General features: G+C 38.9%; 1 protein-coding gene across 4 annotated transcripts in view; it reads right to left on the bottom strand.

The window, feature by feature from the left end:
• Positions 1 to 289: 289 nt before the first annotated feature.
• fancd2 (FA complementation group D2) overlaps positions 290 to 17,728 on the bottom strand; it is an 80,265-nt gene continuing 62,826 nt past the window's right edge. For all 4 annotated transcript variants that reach the window (XM_061922685.1, XM_061922684.1, XM_061922683.1 and 1 more), the window contains 11 exons: positions 13,955 to 14,085; positions 13,793 to 13,892; positions 13,595 to 13,717; positions 13,423 to 13,516; positions 11,346 to 11,417; positions 11,196 to 11,234; positions 9,421 to 9,495; positions 9,210 to 9,284; positions 7,215 to 7,361; positions 7,043 to 7,132; positions 290 to 500 (listed from right to left, as the gene is read on the bottom strand). In XM_061922685.1, the coding sequence (XP_061778669.1) occupies positions 417 to 500; positions 7,043 to 7,132; positions 7,215 to 7,361; positions 9,210 to 9,284; positions 9,421 to 9,495; positions 11,196 to 11,234; positions 11,346 to 11,417; positions 13,423 to 13,516; positions 13,595 to 13,717; positions 13,793 to 13,892; positions 13,955 to 14,085 (1,030 nt within the window). In that variant the 3' untranslated portion in view covers positions 290 to 416. The remainder of the gene's footprint in view (positions 501 to 7,042; positions 7,133 to 7,214; positions 7,362 to 9,209; positions 9,285 to 9,420; positions 9,496 to 11,195; positions 11,235 to 11,345; positions 11,418 to 13,422; positions 13,517 to 13,594; positions 13,718 to 13,792; positions 13,893 to 13,954; positions 14,086 to 17,728) is intronic.

Raw genomic sequence — 17,728 nt, 5'->3', positions numbered from 1 at the left:
AATATACTGATGAAATACAAGGCAAAGGTTTGATTTAACAAATATTTAAGCCTCCTACGCTACTGTATTTTGTTGTTGGTTGTTATGGTTGTACGTGGGGAGGCAGGTGTTCTCTGAGGTGGTAATTGTTGAAAAAAGTTTCAGAATCACTTCTGTAGAACATTAGGTTTTAACTTGTTGAATTAAATGGTATAAATTTACTGTTCAAAGATATTATTGAAATGTACCTGTATGCTGTTTTTGAAATATATGTTAATTCAAAGGGGGAAAAAATATATATTTCAGCAAAAACATTCATCAACAGCATTTTATTTTTTACCACATAAAACCAAACGTTATAACATGTAACTGTATTGTTTCATTTTACACTTACTGATAGCAGAAATGTATACATTTCGAAATATTTTTTTCCTGATTCAATCAGATTCATCCGTGTCATCCAGAGCGCCATTCTCCTCTCTGTTGACCCTACTTAGTGTCTCTGTGTCGCTGCCTTGCTCCTGAGGAAGAACACAAAAGTGACATGAATCCGTTTGCATAAATCTATTTTGTGTTAAACCACCATTGACTTCTGAGAATCGTAAAGCAGCCAGCAAAACCTTGCTAAAACCAGATGATTTTTTTCCCGCTTAACGAGGCATCTTAATGCACTCGTAGCTCGTCCCCTTAAAAGGGGTGGAGGCTGCACTAATATCCAATGAAAACCTCAAACTATAGTAATAAATATAAATAATTTGAGGTGCTTACTATGAGGTATGTCACACCGCTACCTCTCTATCTGGGTGTTATCTATCACCCACCTGGACCCTATTTGGACTTAATCAGTGAATTTTCAGTTTGTTGCTGATCTAGTGATGCACACAGATAATATAACTATAATGGAGGATTTTAATACCCATATGAATACCCCGCCACACCCTCTGGTTGTGGCGCACTGGACTATATTTGATAGCTGTGGTTTTACACAAATAACAAATCAACCCACGCATCCCAACGGTAATGTGATAGACCTAGTCCTTGTCGTCACCACTTCCAAAGTTATGGAACTCCCCTACACTAAACTAATGTCTGATCATTATCTTATAAAATTTGAACTTCTGACACATTGTCAATAAGCTACGAATAAACACTGCTTTAGCAGCCACAACATTAATGCTATCAGAACTATGACTTTTGCTGGCCTACTGCTTTCGGTAATGGAACATTTCCCAAATTATGTGTGCTCTATCGATAACCTTGCTAACAACTTTAACAATGCCCTGCGCAACGCCATTAATAGTATAGCTTCACTAAAGTTAAAAAAGGCTCCTAAAAGGTGTACCCTCTGGTTAGAGAGGAATCCACAGCTGTTAAAATATCATGTAGAAAGATGGAACGCAAATGTCGTGCGACTAAACTTGAGGTTTGCCATCATGCATGGGGTGATAGTGTAATAACTTATAAATGCACACTAACCATAGTTAAAACTAATTACTACTCAAATCTCATCCACCTCAATAAAATTGATTCTAAATATTTGTTCAGTACAGTAGCATTGCTATACCACAAAGGACCCCTCCCAGTAGCTCCACCCACTCGGCTGATGACTGAATGAATTTCCTTAGTAAGAAAATTGAACTCATTACAAAGGAGATTAAAGGTAACGCTTCCAAGCTACAACTGGGTTCTATTAACACCGATACGAATGTATGTACGGCGGATATTGCCCTAAAAAAATATATATCTCTTTTTAAAGAAATAACATTAGAGAAACTCCTGCGACGTGTAAATGGGACATAAACAACATGTTTACTTGACCCATTTCCTGGGAAACTTACCGGTCGGTGTTTCACCTTCCCTTTATCTCAAAAATCTTCGAAAAAAATGTTGCACAGCAGCGAAATGAACACTTTCAGTCCGGTTTCAGGGCAAATCAATCTACGGAGACGGGTCCTTGCAAAAATGACTAATGACCTATTGCTAACTATAGATGCTGATGCGTCATCCATGTTGCTGCTACTTGATCTTAGCGCTGCTTTTGATACCGTCGATCATAACATTTTCTTAGAAAGTATCAAAACATGTATTTGTATGTCAGACTTAGCCTTTTCTTGGTTTAACTCCTATCTTACTGAAAGGATGCAGTGCGTCCCCCATAACAATGTGACATCAGTGTATGTTAATAAGGTAATGTGAGGAGTTCCACAGGGTTTGGTTCTTGTCCCTGCACTCTTCAGCATCTACATGCTGCCGATAGGTGACATCACACGTAAATACAGTGTTAGCTTTCACTGTTATGCTGATGCACCTAAAACTGACTAACACACCAGGTTGTAGTCACCGGGAGGCGTGTCTAATTGAAATCAAACAATGGATGTCCAGCGACTTCTAAGAAATAGAAATGCTGATAGTCAAACCTCGGATTCAGGAGGAACAGTGTGGTTTTCGTCCTGGTCGTGGAACTGTGGACCAGCTCTATACTCTCAGCAGGGTTCTTGAGGGTGCATGGGAGTTTGCCCAAACAGTCTACATGTGCTTTGTGGACTTGGAGAAGGCATTCGACCGTGTCCCTCGGGAAGTCCTGTGGGGAGTGCTCAGAGAGTATGGGGTATCGGACTGTCTTATTGTGGCGGTCCGTTCCCTGTACGATCAGTGCCAGAGCTTGGTCCGCATTGCTGGCAGTAAGTCGAACACATTTCCAGTGAGGGTTGGACTCCGCCCAGGCTGTCCTTTGTCACCGATTCTGTTCATAACTTTTATGGACAGAATTTCTAGGCGCAGTCAAGGCGTTGAGGGGTTCCGGTTTGGTAACATTCAATATTTACATATACAAATATTAGATATATAAAAATATTTTTCAAAACAGACAAGAGAGGAAAGAAAACATATTTGAAAATATACTTTCCATCATTGACTGACATGTGTGGACTGGTTGTATGTGTATGAAAAGAGAGATATTGATCTTGACACTTCATTAACTATGTGATGTTCTCTCAACAGATGAGACATTACCTTCTTCAAAGACTTTTAGAATTTGTTTGTGTCAAGATCAATATCTCTCTTTTCATACACATACAACCAGTCCATAGATGTCAGTCAATCATGGAAATTATATTTTCAAATATGTTTTCTTTCCTCACTTGTCTGTTTTTAAAAAATATTTTTATTTATTTAATATTTGTATATGTAAATATTGAATGTATGCCACAATGTTGGACTATTAATTTTCTTTCCTCTATCTACTTTAAGTTTACACCAGAGTCTACCTGAACCCACTTATGTATGTGTACTTCATATCAGGACCACATGATTAGCATATGGGCCTAATTATTGATGTTATGATTGTAATTACTATTTTAGTAGAATAATGAATGACAGGTTATCACTACAAGTAAGTAATATGGTTTTAATATTACTATAACAAGTATTTAAGTTTCTGCAAACAACTCAAACTATGAACAATTTGATATCAGCCCATATCTGTACAGATGGTAGAGTTAAAAATATTTAAAAAAAACAACAAAAAAAGCTAGCTCCATACATTAGCCAAATTAAATCTGAGAGACAATTGTATTAAAGACTTACTTCTTCAGCCATGATAGCCCCATGAAAACCTGATTTCCTTTCTTTTTAATCCCAGGGACCTGCCATGGACCTTTCATCATAGATATGAATAAACACTCCATGTTTCTCCATCTTACCTCGGACTGCTGGTTCCAATCATTTTATTGATGTCAATGGTACATGTACTATTTAAATATACATATATATACAATACTCTGACATTTATAACAAATCGAAAGGAGGAAAGAAAATTAATAGTCCCACTTTGTGGCATACATTCAATATTTCCATATACAAATATTAAATAAATACAAATATTTTTTAAGACAGACCAGTGAGGAAAGAAAACATATTTGAAAATATAATTTCCATCATTGACTAACATCTGTGGACTGGTTGTATGTGTATGAAAATAGAGATATCTTAAAACTCCATTAACTATGTGATGTTCTCTCAACAGATGAGACATTACCTTCTTCAAAGACTTTTAGATAAAATTCAATTGGCATTTTCCACAACTCCACTAAATTTGGACTTTTTAGAATTCGTTTGTCGACAAGAGCTGTATTATTTTGATACATATTGACGATGACCCGCCCTGCTATACTTCTGATTGGCCCTGAGTGATTTTCGCCAGACCAATCAGAAAGGAGGGGCCGTGTAAGAATAATCGCCCACAAAGTGCCAAAACGAAGACGGCGCGCGCGCACCTAGGCACCGCGCGCACGCAAAAATGTGCCGCGCGCCGCACAAAGACACCTCGCGCATGCAAAAAGGCGCCGCGCGCGCAAAAGGGTGTCGCTCGCGCGCAAGAAGTGGAAAATCAGCGCGCGATAACAGTTTTTATGCGCTTGGATTTTTGGCACTAATGTGACGCCATAGGATGGACCACTCCTCTTTGCATCAGTTGGTGACATCTGCAATGGTGACATGTCTCCATTCAAGATGATCCCCTGCTGGCTTCCTAATGGACTGGACTTTCACATGAAGTTGGGATCCGGGATGACCACTCCTTATGCATCAGTTGGTGACGTCTCTGCGCCGCGACGTGTCTACATGCAAGAGGCTCCCCTATCGGCCCCACTATGGACTGGTCATTCACATTATTAACTGTATCCATTCTCATTGTTCCCATTGGGTTGGGTTTTATCTTGCTCTGATGTGGGGTCTGAGCAAAGGATGTCGTCCTGGCTTGTGCAGCTCTTTGAGACACTCGTGATTAAGGGCTATATAAATAAACTTTGATTGATTGATTGATTGATTATCTTATCAGACAAGCTGCCCTCTTCACATTCAACGGTCCACATGGGCAAGAAGCTATTAAATGATAAATGGGTTGTACTTGTATAGCGCTTTTCTACCTTCAAGGTACTCAAAGCGCTTTGACACTACTTCCACATTTACCCATTCACATACACATTCACACACTGATGGAGGGAGCTGCCATGCAAGGTGCCAACCAGCACCCATCAGGAGCAAGGGTGAAGTGTCTTGCTCAGGACACAATGGACGTGACAAGGTTGGTTCTAGGTGGGATTTGAACCAGTGACCCTCGGGTTGCGCACGGCCACTCTTCCACTGCGCCACGCCGTCCCTATTATTGCTCTTATCTTCACACTGCCAAACCTTTAAGAGACATGCTGCTTACTCAGCACTATTACGTTTGCATAACACGCTCACTTTTTAAAGGATTTATTTAACTCACTGAGGCTGATTGTTTTCGTCTGTTTCCACAACACCATTCAGCTACGTAGTCCTAAATGCTACAATCTTAAACCCAATGCTTCCAAACCCAAAACACGTGAGAAATGCATGATGGCAGGGCAAGCATAATATATTGATCTTTTTATATGTACCAATTTATGTTCTATTTTTTTCCCCCCATCCTAAGTCTTTAAAGACAGATATCCTTGATAGTCCAGCTAACTTTCTGGAATGCTTAACAAGTTACATTAAGGAACATCACATATTTATACTTGCACCGCATGACTCAACGTGTCCAAAACGGAGAAGGAAGAAGGAGAGTTTATTTCAATCTTTGCCTTCTCCCTGTCATAGCAATTACTGATTGTTTGTTCACGCCGTGTGTTTAACATGTACAGTAGACACTAGGGATGTAACGATATAAAAATTGAATATCACCGTTATCGTGACCCAAATATTCACGGTTATAATTTTTATTGCAATATTGTTGAATGATTTTAACACTAAGTACTTATAACACTAAGTAAAGTACCTTTACACACTGTAATCTTTTGACCATTTTCTTTTTAAACTAAGATAAATACTGTTAAAAACTGTAAGAAAAGCCCCTATTTTGCATGTTTTGTATTACTTGTGCGTCACTGATAGTGTTTTAGTCTTAGTATTTTATCTGTATCAAAGGCTAAAGTTTTATTGTTTAACATATGGCTTTGTATTGTAGCACTTTAAGATGTAGTTCAATGAAAAGTGTGGAACAAAATCTAACATTTATCATTACTAGCGGTCCTTGAACACACCATAAAAACAACTTAGTCTCGTATTTCTCTGAGTACAGTATATAACAGGTGTCCAACTCAAGGCCCAGGGGCCAGACTTGGCCCGCGAAAGCACTTAAATAATATGAGTCAATTAAGCATCTTATCATTTACTAAATATAATATTTTCATTGTGACAGACAGAAATACATGTATTGCATGCTATTGAGTATAATTCAAACTTGCGTATCTAGTAATGCAACAAACCTAATACTATCATTAATTTCAAACGTTTTAAAATTAAAACAAAATAAATATTTGCTTGAGTTATATCAAAGCAAGTTACTCATCAAATTGTACACTGCAGAAATGACAATAGATTTTACAGTAAAAAAAAACTGGCAGCTCAGTTCCCAGGATTTTACAGTAAAAAAAAAATAACCATTGTAAATTTTACGTTGAAGTTGTGGCAACTCACTGCCTTTTTTTTAACAGAACATTTTAATTTTTTTTACAATGTATGTAATACAAATATAATTATAAAATGCACACCAATTTATTTTATAATATCATGAGGGGAATTCTTATACATTTGTATTCATAAATTATATACCGTTACAAGCGGCCCTTTTAGGGTAGACATAACTGCGATGTGGCCCTCAGTGTAACCATGTTCTACACCCCTGGTAGAGAACAATCACTCTGTTCTAAGAGAGCAAAATTGAATACCTTAGTTGCTAAGACAGTATTGTGTTTATTTAAGTTTAGATTGGGGTAGCTTGTTTCTTAATGGGGAAAGTTGTTAATCTTTCTCGGTTTTATGTTAGCATTTAAGATAACGAGCTGGTGCGAGTCAGTATGTGAGTTTATCAAAGTGCAGTTATCAATCTTGGTTTTTCGATAATTTGAATTTAAAATGGTAATACAGTCAGGAGTCTTACCGCGGTTATCATTATTACTGTTTATTTATCCTTACATCCCTAGTAGACGCATGACATACTATTCATGTTACTTTGGATCACTTCCTCTGTGGCAATTACCTCTTCCTCTGATAGATCCTGTGCAGGCGGCTGCTGCTCCTCTTCCTCCTCCTCACTTTCTGGGCACCTTTGAGAAAGAATTTCTTCGCCCTGCAGAGCACATTATCTTTATACAACACACTATATGTCGTTTTAGAAGTAGAGAAGTCCACATGAATACTTATTTGACTACCTTCAGGTTGCGATTCTTTAGGTTGCCTATCCAAAACGCTTCCTGACAGTTGTTGAGGGTGAGCATGGCCTTCACTCTGTAAACAAACAGCTCCAGACTCTTCTTCACGGCCGGCACGTGGTTGGTCAAGCTAGTATCTTGGCGAATCTGGGCGAGCAATAAAAATTCAGGTCGGTTCATGGCATCACAGTGGGGTCAACCACTTCTATTTGTGGGAGTTATGTTCCGAAACCACTCAGAGGACCTATGATGAATCTGGTCTTTTCTTACTGTAAATTTTGTGACAAAGTTGGATACTTGTTTTAAATAATGCTAAAGCATGAAATCATAGGGTTAGGGCAAGTTTGTGTGAACTTGCACATAGAAAAGTGACTGTGGCGCAAAATTTAGACTAAAGCATAACCAATAGAAGGAAGTGTTTTTTAAACATAAGATCATTGTCTCATAAAACGTTATTAGTTAATGATATTATCAGAGACAACAATCTTAACGTCATCGGTCTCAGCGAAACCTGGCTTAAACCAAATGACTTTTTTGCGCTAAATGAGGCATGTCCTCCTAACTTTACACATGCGCATATTGCTCGACTACTGTAACGTATTATTTTCGGGTCTCCCCATGTCTAGCATTAAAAGATTACAGTTGGTACAAAATGCGGCTGCTAGACTTTTGACAAGAACAAGAAAGTTTGATCACATTACGCCTGTACTGGCTCACCTGCACTGGCTTCCTGTGCACTTAAGATGTGACTTTAAGGTTTTACTACTTACGTATAAAATACTACACGGTCTAGCTCCATCCTATCTTGCCCATTGTATTGTACCATATGTCCCGGCAAGAAATCTGCGTTCAAAGGACTCCGGCTTGTTAGTGATTCCCAAAGCCCAAAAAAAGTCTGCGGGCTATAGAGCGTTTTCCGTTCGGGCTCCAGTACTCTGGAATGCCCTCCCCGTAACAGTTCGGGATGCCACCTCAGTAGAAGCATTTAAGTCTCACCTTAAAACTCATTTGTATACTCTAGCTTTTAAATAGACTCCCTTTTTAGACCAGTTGATCTGCCGTTTCTTTTCTTTTTCTTCTATGTCCCACTCTCCCTTGTGGAGGGGGTCCGGTCCGATCCGGTGGCCATGTACTGCTTGCCTGTATATCGGCTGGGGACATCTCTGCGATGCTGATCCGCCTCCGCTTGGGATGGTTTCCTGCTGGCTCCGCTGTGAACGGGACTCTCGCTGCTGTGTTGGATCCGCTTTGGACTGGACTCTCGCGACTGTGTTGGATCCATTGTGGATTGAACTTTCACAGTATCATGTTAGACCCGCTCGACATCCATTGCTTTCCTCCTCTCTAAGGTTCTCATAGTCATCATTGTCACCGACGTCCCACTGGGTCATTATTGTCACCGATGTCCCACTGGGTGTGAGTTTTCCTTGCCCTTATGTGGGCCTACCGAGGATGTCGTGGTGGTTTGTGCAGCCCTTTGAGACACTAGTGATTTAGGGCTATATAAGTAAACATTGATTGAAAGTGTTTTAAATGTATGTGAAAATCATCATCGGTCCACTTTAAACAAATAAAAAAAGAGTCATAGAGGAAGCCAGAAAAATGTGAGAAATAGAGATATCATAAAGCATTGATTATGCTGCTCTGCAAAGACGTCACTGTATGCTACGCCAGTCTCCTCCTCAAAAACCGGCCACAAGCTTGATGTCAATGTTCTACTTTGATTTAGAAACATTTATAAATAAAAGTTATTGTTATAATTATGAGGTTAAATTTAGTTTGAGAACACTGCCCATTTCTCTTCAATTACCAATGTTCACGCGCAAAAGAAGTCAACATGGTGAACACATTAAAGCATTATCGAGCCTTAAAACACATTCTGAGACACCTTAAAATAGCAACACGAATAATGGACACACTCAAAAAATTACTATTTTTGTCACTGTACTCTAGGATCTATAATTAATTGACTGTACACGTGACATAGGTAGCAACCTTGGAATGTCCACACATGTGATGGAGCTGGCGAGTACTGAGTTGGAAGGTCTTCAACAGGTTTTGAACATCCTCCTGAGTGAAAAAACACAACATCAGGCTTAGAGACTGTTGCTGTGTTCATAGCACTACGAGATGGTGTGCTTTACGCACACAAAAGGCTGAAAAAGAGCTTTTGCTCTTCAAAATAACACCAAGTCACCCACTGTACCTTGTGCCTTTTAAAACTAAAGTCCAGGAGCGGCATCCCCAACTTCAGGAAAGACTCTAGGAACAGGCGTCCGTACTACCGACAAAGATAACAAAGTTCAATGATGGGTTCTCAGTTCTTAATGCAGCGCTTTGAGTGTCTAGAAAATTGCTACAGTATATAAATCTGAACCCTCATAATTGTTAATAAATGAAAGTAAAAACTAGAGATGTAACCATATAAAAATGTAATCACGGTTATTGTGACCAAAATTATTACTATATTGTTGAATGTAGTCAAAGTGAAGTTGGCATGTTGTGTAAATCGTAAATAAAAACAGAAGACAATGATTTGCTAATAATTGTCAACCTATATTCAATTGAATACACTGCAAAGACAGATACTTAACGTTTAACTGGAAAACATTATGTTTTGCAAATAATAACTCATTTGGAATTTGATGCATGCAACATGTTACAAAAAAGCTGGAAGAAGTGGCAAAAAGGCCTGAGAAACACATTAAACACTTATTTTGAACGTCCCACAGGTGAACAGGCAAATTAGGAACAGGTGGGTGCCATAATTGGGTATAAAAGCAGCTTCCATGAAATGCTCAGTCATTCACAAACAAGGATGGGACAAGGGTCACCACTTTGTGAACAAATGCGTGAGCAAATTGTCAAACTGTTAAAGAACAACATTTCTCAATGAGCTATTGCAAGGAATTTAGGGATTGCGCCACCTACGGTCCGTAATATCATCAAAAGTTTCAGAGAATCTGGAGAAATCACTGCAAGTAAGCGATGATATAAGGGACCTTCGATCCTTCCGGTGGTACTGCATTAAAAAACCGACACCAGTGTGTAAAGAATATTCACCAAATGGGCTTAGGAACACTTCAAAAAAACACTGTCAGTAACTATTGGTTCGTCGCTACATCTGTAAGTCCAAGGTAAAACTCTACTATGCAAAGCGAAAGCCATTTATCAACAACACCCAGAAACGCCGCCAGTTACGCTGGGCCCGAGCTCAACTATTAATGCTCAAAGGTACATACAGGTTTTGGAGCAACATATAAGCAATGTCTTTTTCATCAAGACAATGCCAATTAACGTGTTACAACAGTGTGACTTAATAGTAAAAGAGTGCAGGTACTAGACTGGCCTACCTGTAGTCCAGACCTGTCTCCCATAAAAATGTGTGGCGCATTATGAAGCCTAAAATACCATAACAGAGAGTGTTGAACAATTTAAGCTGTAGCTCAAGCAAGAATGGGAAAGAATTCCACCTGAAAAGCTTCAAAAATTAATCTCCTGAGTTCCTAAACGTTTACTGAGTGTTGGTAAAAAGGAAAGGTCATGTAACACAGTGGTAAAAATGTCCCTGTGCCAACTTTTTTGCAATGTGTTGCTTCCATTAAATTCTAAATAAAAAAAATAAGTTTCTCAGTTCCAACATTAAATAGATTGTCTTTGCAGTGTGTTCAATTGAATATAAGTTGAAAAGGATTTGCAAATCATTGTATTCCGTTTTTAATTACAAATTACACATGATGCCAACTTTACTGGTTTTGGGTTTTGTAAATGTAATGTTTATTATTATTTGTGGTGAGTGTGGTGTCCTACTGTTGTCAGTGGTCTTTGAACCATAAAAACAGCTCTGTTTCATATTCCTCTAAGTATAGAACAATCACACTATTCCCAGAGAGCACAGCTTGTGGGTTCAATGCACACAATTCATTATCTTAATACTGAGAAAGTAATGTGTTTATAACTCGACATGCAAATATAACTCACTTTTAAACACACATTGACGACAGACCTTGAATCAAAAACCTGCATCACATAAGAAGGCAAAAGAGATACATAAGTTGAGTTTCTGTTTTAAAAATTAAGAGCAAAAAAACAATAAAAGGGAAAGCAGAAGACCTAAGAAACATAAGGTACCTTCACCAGGTTGACCAGGATGTGAAAATCCCGCACGGCCAGGTTCCATGTCAGCAGCTTTTCACTCTGAGCCTGAGGAGAACAGACACACATAGAAGCAGTGTTGATCTAATGCTTTACAAAGTAATGTGGACCCCAACTTACCATGAATTGATTAACGTGGACCCCGACTTAAACAAGTTGAAAAACGTATTCGGGTGTTACCATTTAGTGGTCAATTGTACGGAATATGTACTGTACTGTGCAATCTACTATTAAAAGTTTCAATCAATCAATCAAAAACGCGTTACTGTAACGCCGTTATTTCTGGCAGTAACCAGTAGTCTAACGCGTAATTTTTTATACTCAGTAACTCAGTTACCGTTACTACAAACCCCGTTTCCATATGAGTTGGGAAATTGTGTTCGATGTAAATATAAAGGTAATACAATGATTTGCAAATCCTTTTCAACCCATATTCAGTTGAATACGCTACACAGTCAACACATTTGATGTTCAAACTGATAAACCTTTTTTTGTTTGCAAATAGTCATTGCTTTTAGAATTTGATGCCAGCTACACGTGACAAAGAAGTTGGGAAAGGTGGCAATAAATACTGATAAAAATAAATACTGATAAAGTTGAGGAATGCTCATCAAACACTTATTTGGAACATCCCACAGGTGTGCAAGCTAATTGAGAACAGGTGGGTGCCATGATTGGGTATAAAAGCAGCTTCCATGAAATGCTAAGTAATTCACAAACAAGGATGGGGCGAAGGTCACCAATTTGTAAGCAAATTGTCGAACAGTTTTAGAAAAACATTTCTCAATGAGCTATTGCAAGGTATTTAGGGATTTTACCATCTACGGTCCGTAAAATTATCAAAAGGTTCAGAGAATCTGGAGAAATCACTGCACGTAAGCGATGATATTACGGACCTTTGATCCCTCAGGTGGTACAGCATCAACAACCGACATCAGTGTGAGTAAAGGATATCACCACATGGGCTCAGGAACACTTCAGAAAACCACTGTCAGTAACTACAGTTGGTCGCTACGTCTGTAAGTGCAAGTTAAAACTCTACTGTGCAAAACGAAAGCCATTTATCAATAACACCCAGGAATGCCGCCGGCTTTGCTGGGCCCGAGCTCATCTAAGATGGACTGATGCAAAGTCGAAAAGTGTTATGTGGTCTGACAAGTCCACATTTCAAATTATATTTGGAAACAGTGGACATGGTGTCATCCGAAACAAAGAGGAAAATAACCATCTGAATTGTAATGGGTGCAATGTTCAAAAGCCAGCATCTGTGATGGTATGGGGGTGTATTAGTGCCCAAGGCATGGGTAACTTACACATCTGTGAGGGCACCATTAATGCTGAATGGTCCATACAGGTTTTGGAGCAACATATGTTTTTATCCAAGCAACTTTATCATGGACGCCCCTGTTTATTTCAGCAAAACAGTGCCAAGCCATGTGTTACAACAGCGTGGCTTCGTAGTAAAAGAGTGCGGGCACTTTCCTGGTCCACCTGCAGTCCAGACATGTCTCCCTTTGAAAATGTGTGGCGCATTATGAAGCGTAAAATACGACAGCGGAGACTCCGGACTGTTGAACGACTAAAGCTCTACATAAAAAAAGAATGGGAAAGAATTCCACTTTCAAAGCTTCAACAATTAGTTTCCTCAGTTCACAAACGTTTATTGAGTGTTGTTAAAAAAAACAAGTGATGTAACACAGTGGTGAACATGCCCTTTCCCAACTACTTTGGCACGTGTTGCAGCCATGAAATTCTAAGTTAATTATTATTTGCAAAAAAAATAAAGTTTATGAGTTTGAACATCAAATATATTGTCTTTGTAGTGCATTCAATTGAATATGGGTTGAAAAGGATTTGCAAATCATTGTATTCCTTTTTTAATTTCCTCTAACACAATTTCCCAACTCAATTGGAAACGGGTTTTGTATAAGTACCGTATGACCCCTCACAGGCGTATGTGTAAAATCCGACTACAAAGGAGTCGAGTGCTTCACCACGCCAAGTAATTAATTAGTGACTGTGAGATTGAGTTGTGTGACAAAAAGTGACAAACCTCACTGCTGTCACTGCTTTTGCCTATTGGAATCCTCCGGACTGATTTTTCCAGCTCCGTCATCAAGACTTTATAGAACACCAGGAACGTATGCCTTTAGGAAAAGGAAAGATTACGTTAAGATTAGAGAACAATTGTCACAGAGGAATAACAATGACGAAGATGCAATTACTTGCTAAGGGTCGGCCAAGCGGCAGAGCTCTCATCTTTTGAAGCATTGATAATTTGAGAGAATCCTTCTTGGGTTATTTCCTCCACCGCCTTTAAAACGTCGTCAACATTCCTCAGGTAAATGCTGCAGACAAACAAACAAATAAAAATAAGTAAATTTTATTGTGGTAGTCATTCGTAGTGCAGCCAGGTGACACACCTTAGGAGAGCCTGAAGCGCTTCATTGAATTTATTCCCTCGTTGCTTCTCCCCAGTGACTGTCATCCATTGCTGGGTTAAGAAGCCCCGAGCAAGAGACGCTAAGTAGACAAAGCAACACGTAAGTCCACTTAAGTAACCATTAAAAGATTGAAAGACTGACCGTTCTGCTCCTTGAAAGCAACGGGGTTCCCTCCTTTCTCCGCCACAGTGGACAAAAGCTGGGATAAGGTCAGTGCTGAGCTGAGATTTGGAATAGTGCTGTGGAAGTTCAGTAGGTAATCCAAGCTATGTCTGCGAACATATAAAGTTTCCCACTTTATGAAAAGCTGATTTTCTCACAGCGACAACGCACTCCTGATATACAAACCCGTCATTGTACAAACTTTTTCATTTACAACCCGCAGAAAAAATACAAATATTCAGTTTTTTATGTACCTTGTCTCTGTGTAAGAATGTTTCTCCCCTCCCTTATGTGCCTGCAGGCCACCCATTTTGTGCACATCGGTTGGGGCCGGCTGATTGATCTCAGTGCTCACTGCTTCTTTATTCAGCATAGGGATGTACAGTATACTGGTACTAATAAAGTACCGCGGGACTAAGGAATAAGGTACCTTACTGGCTTTGAAAAATACCAGTACTTATTTTTATCATAAACATAATGGCGCGGTATGGTGACATTGCTGTTGTAATATGAGCTGAGGCACATGTGAGTCAACACACACACACAGAGCACTGACAAACAGAAACAGTGTGGAGAAAGAAGGTAAGCTGAACGAATTTTGGTTTATTTACTAACAATAAAGCTGAAGCTATTAACACTGAAGCGCTGATCTGCTCACGGTGATTTAATGCATAGCTACAGTGGTGGGCAAAAGTTTACAAACAATTGTAAAGAACATGGCTATCTTGAGTTTCCAATAATTTCTACAACTCTTATTTTTTGTGATAGAGTTATTGGAGCACATATTTGTTGGTCACAAAAAACATTGATGCAGTTTGGTTCTTTTAGAAATTTATTATGGGTCTACTGAAAATTTGGACAAACCTGCTGGGTCAAAAGTAGACATACAGTGGGGCAAAAAAGTATTTAGGCAGGCATCGATTGTGCAAGTTCTCCCACTTAAAATGATGACAGAGGTCTGTAATTTTCATCATATTTACACTTCAACTGTGAGAGACAGAATGTGAAAAAAAAAATCCAGAAATTCACACTGTAGGAATTTAAAATAATTTATTCGTAAATTATGGTGGAAAATAAGTATTTGGTCAACCATTCAAAGCTCTCACTGATGGAAGGAGGTCTTGGCTCAAAATCTCACGGTACATTGCCCCATTCATTCATTCTTTCCTTAACACGGTTCAATCGTCCTGTCCCCTTAGCAGAAAAACAGCATGATGTTTCCACCTCCATACTTCACAATAGGTTTGGTGTTCTTGGAATGCAACTCAGTATTCTTCTTCCTCCAAACACGATGAGTTGAGTTTATACCAAAAAGTTATATTTTGGTTTCATCTGACCACATGACATTCTCCCAATCCTCTGCTGTATCAACCATGTATCCATTTTGGTATAAACTCTACTCGTCGTGTTTGGAGGAAGAAGAATACTGAGTTGCATCCCAAGCACACCATACCTACTGTGAAGCATGGGGGTGGAAACATCATGCTTTGGGGCTTTTTTTCTGCTAAGGGAACAAGACGATTGATCCGTGTTAAGGAAAGAATGAATGGGGCCATGTGTCGTGCGATTTTGAGCCAAAACCTCCTTCCATCAGTGAGAGCTTTGAATGGTTGACCAAATACTTATTTTCCACCATAATTACAAATAAATTCTTTAAAATTACTACAATGTGAATTCCTGGATTTTTTCCCCCATTCTGTCTCTCAGAGTTGAAGTGTACCTATGATGAAAATTACAGACCTCTGTCATCATTTTAAGTGGGAGAACTTGCACAATCAGTGGCTGACTAAATACTTTTTTGCCCCACTGTATATAGACGCACACATATACACACTTATATTAACACACACATATATACATTTACTGTATATACAAATGTATATATTAGGGCAGAAACTAACGATTAATTTAATAATCGATAAATATGTTGATTATTACTTCGATTAATTGATTAACAATCGGACAAAAGAGACAAACTACATTTCTATCCTTTCCAATACTTTATTTTAAAAAACAGCATACTGGCACCCTGTCCTTTCAACTTTCCAAATAAAACAAGGCAAGTGGTACGAAAATGTTATGTTTTTTATAAAGTGCACCATTGTCATGCACAATAGATATAATTTTGCTTAGCGGAATTTCAAACCTGGCTATTACCTATTCCAACCATTCTGCAATGTTGGATGCTGAATGTCTTTCCTCTAGTGGCATGGTCGTAAGGCAGATTGACTTCATGTTCCATTCGTCTCCAATGTAGTGGCATGTATTGCCAAGGTAGGCTACACTTGTCCAAACATCAGTAGTGAGAACAATTTTGCTCTGGGTGGCTTTTATGTCAGTCTACACTGCATGGAATGTCTGCTCGAAGTTCCTCTCCATCAGTTTAGTAAAATTGTTCCTCGAGGGAAGAGTGTAACCAGGGTTGAGGACGTGAATCATTTGTCTAAAACCTTCATCATCCACCATTGATAGTCGCCTCATGTCAGTTACCAACATATTCAGGATAGCATCAGTCAATGCAGCCGCTTGCCGTGGTGTGCAGACCTTCCTTTGTACCAAGTCGCTAATGCTGGGTTGTTTCTTTCTGAAATGAGAGAAACCATATTATGAGCGTACATAGTAGCATCATTTACATGTAACTCAATAAATACCTAGTTGATTTAATTAATAATTTCTGACGTAAAAGACAAATACGCCACCACAATAAAAAAACAGCTAAATTAAATAAATGGACATTGGAGTTGCAGAATACACCAATAACCACACAGAAATGTAACTCATCAGATCAGAACTAGATCGGATATAGTACACGTTTTTGTTCTGAATAATAAAGGATTCACTTCAGGCAACCGCTGAATAATAGCATGAAATATTCCAGCACCTTCATAACGTTTAATTATGCTAAAGTGTCACTCAAGTCTAAATAAATTTATATAGCTTTATTGGGCACGGCTACATCGATCCATTATGAAACCAACCTGAGATATTTCTGTCCGTTACGTCAATTTCGAAATTGGTAAACATGCGTTTTCTCTCTCAGAACGGAGTCAAATGTGCCGGAGACACATTATCAGCCCAGCGTTACAACAAAGGGATAACGTTAACGTTTTTCACAAAAAAGCTGAACTTATGAATGTCTGCTGCGACTCAAAACAACACAGAAAATGAAGTCGTCGCAATATCCAAAAAGTTCCTAACACTCTGAAAGTTAATACACAACAGTTGCTGCTGCGCTTCTTTAAAAAAAAACCTTGTTAACACAAGATTAAAAACACACAAAGACGGACACAATGGATCAGTATACTAATAGTTACGTACCGTGAGTTTTCCCTTCATCCATGGCTCCTCTTCAGGTGCTCCCGAAGCAATGTTGTCCTTCCGTGCCACACGAGGTCCATGATGCACTTTTTGCAGGAAACTGTCTTCTTTGAAGTCTTTAAAGTAAAGTGTTCCGACATTTTGGACGACTTAGGTAGTACACTTTTCTTCATTGAAGCAATAAACTCCAGATGTTTCTCCGCTGAACTATCCGTACTGTTTCCCTCCGCCATTTTTCGAATATTTCCAAGCAAATGAGACTCCGTGGTCATGTGAGCTGCACATGACACATCATTGGCTGGCTCACTGCCACTTCATGAGACGTAGCCTCAGCGCCGCCCTGGCGCTGTTTTGTACTGTTTTTGTACTTATTTTAATTATTGTTTCTCAGCTGTTTGTAAATGTTGCAGTTTATAAATAAATGTTTAGGGGGGG

This window comes from Nerophis ophidion, linkage group LG16 (genome assembly GCF_033978795.1).
Source record: "Nerophis ophidion isolate RoL-2023_Sa linkage group LG16, RoL_Noph_v1.0, whole genome shotgun sequence".
Lineage (NCBI taxonomy): Eukaryota > Metazoa > Chordata > Actinopteri > Syngnathiformes > Syngnathidae > Nerophis > Nerophis ophidion.
The sequence above is the reverse complement of the archived record's forward strand: the minus strand, read 5'-3'. Positions and strand labels throughout refer to the sequence as shown.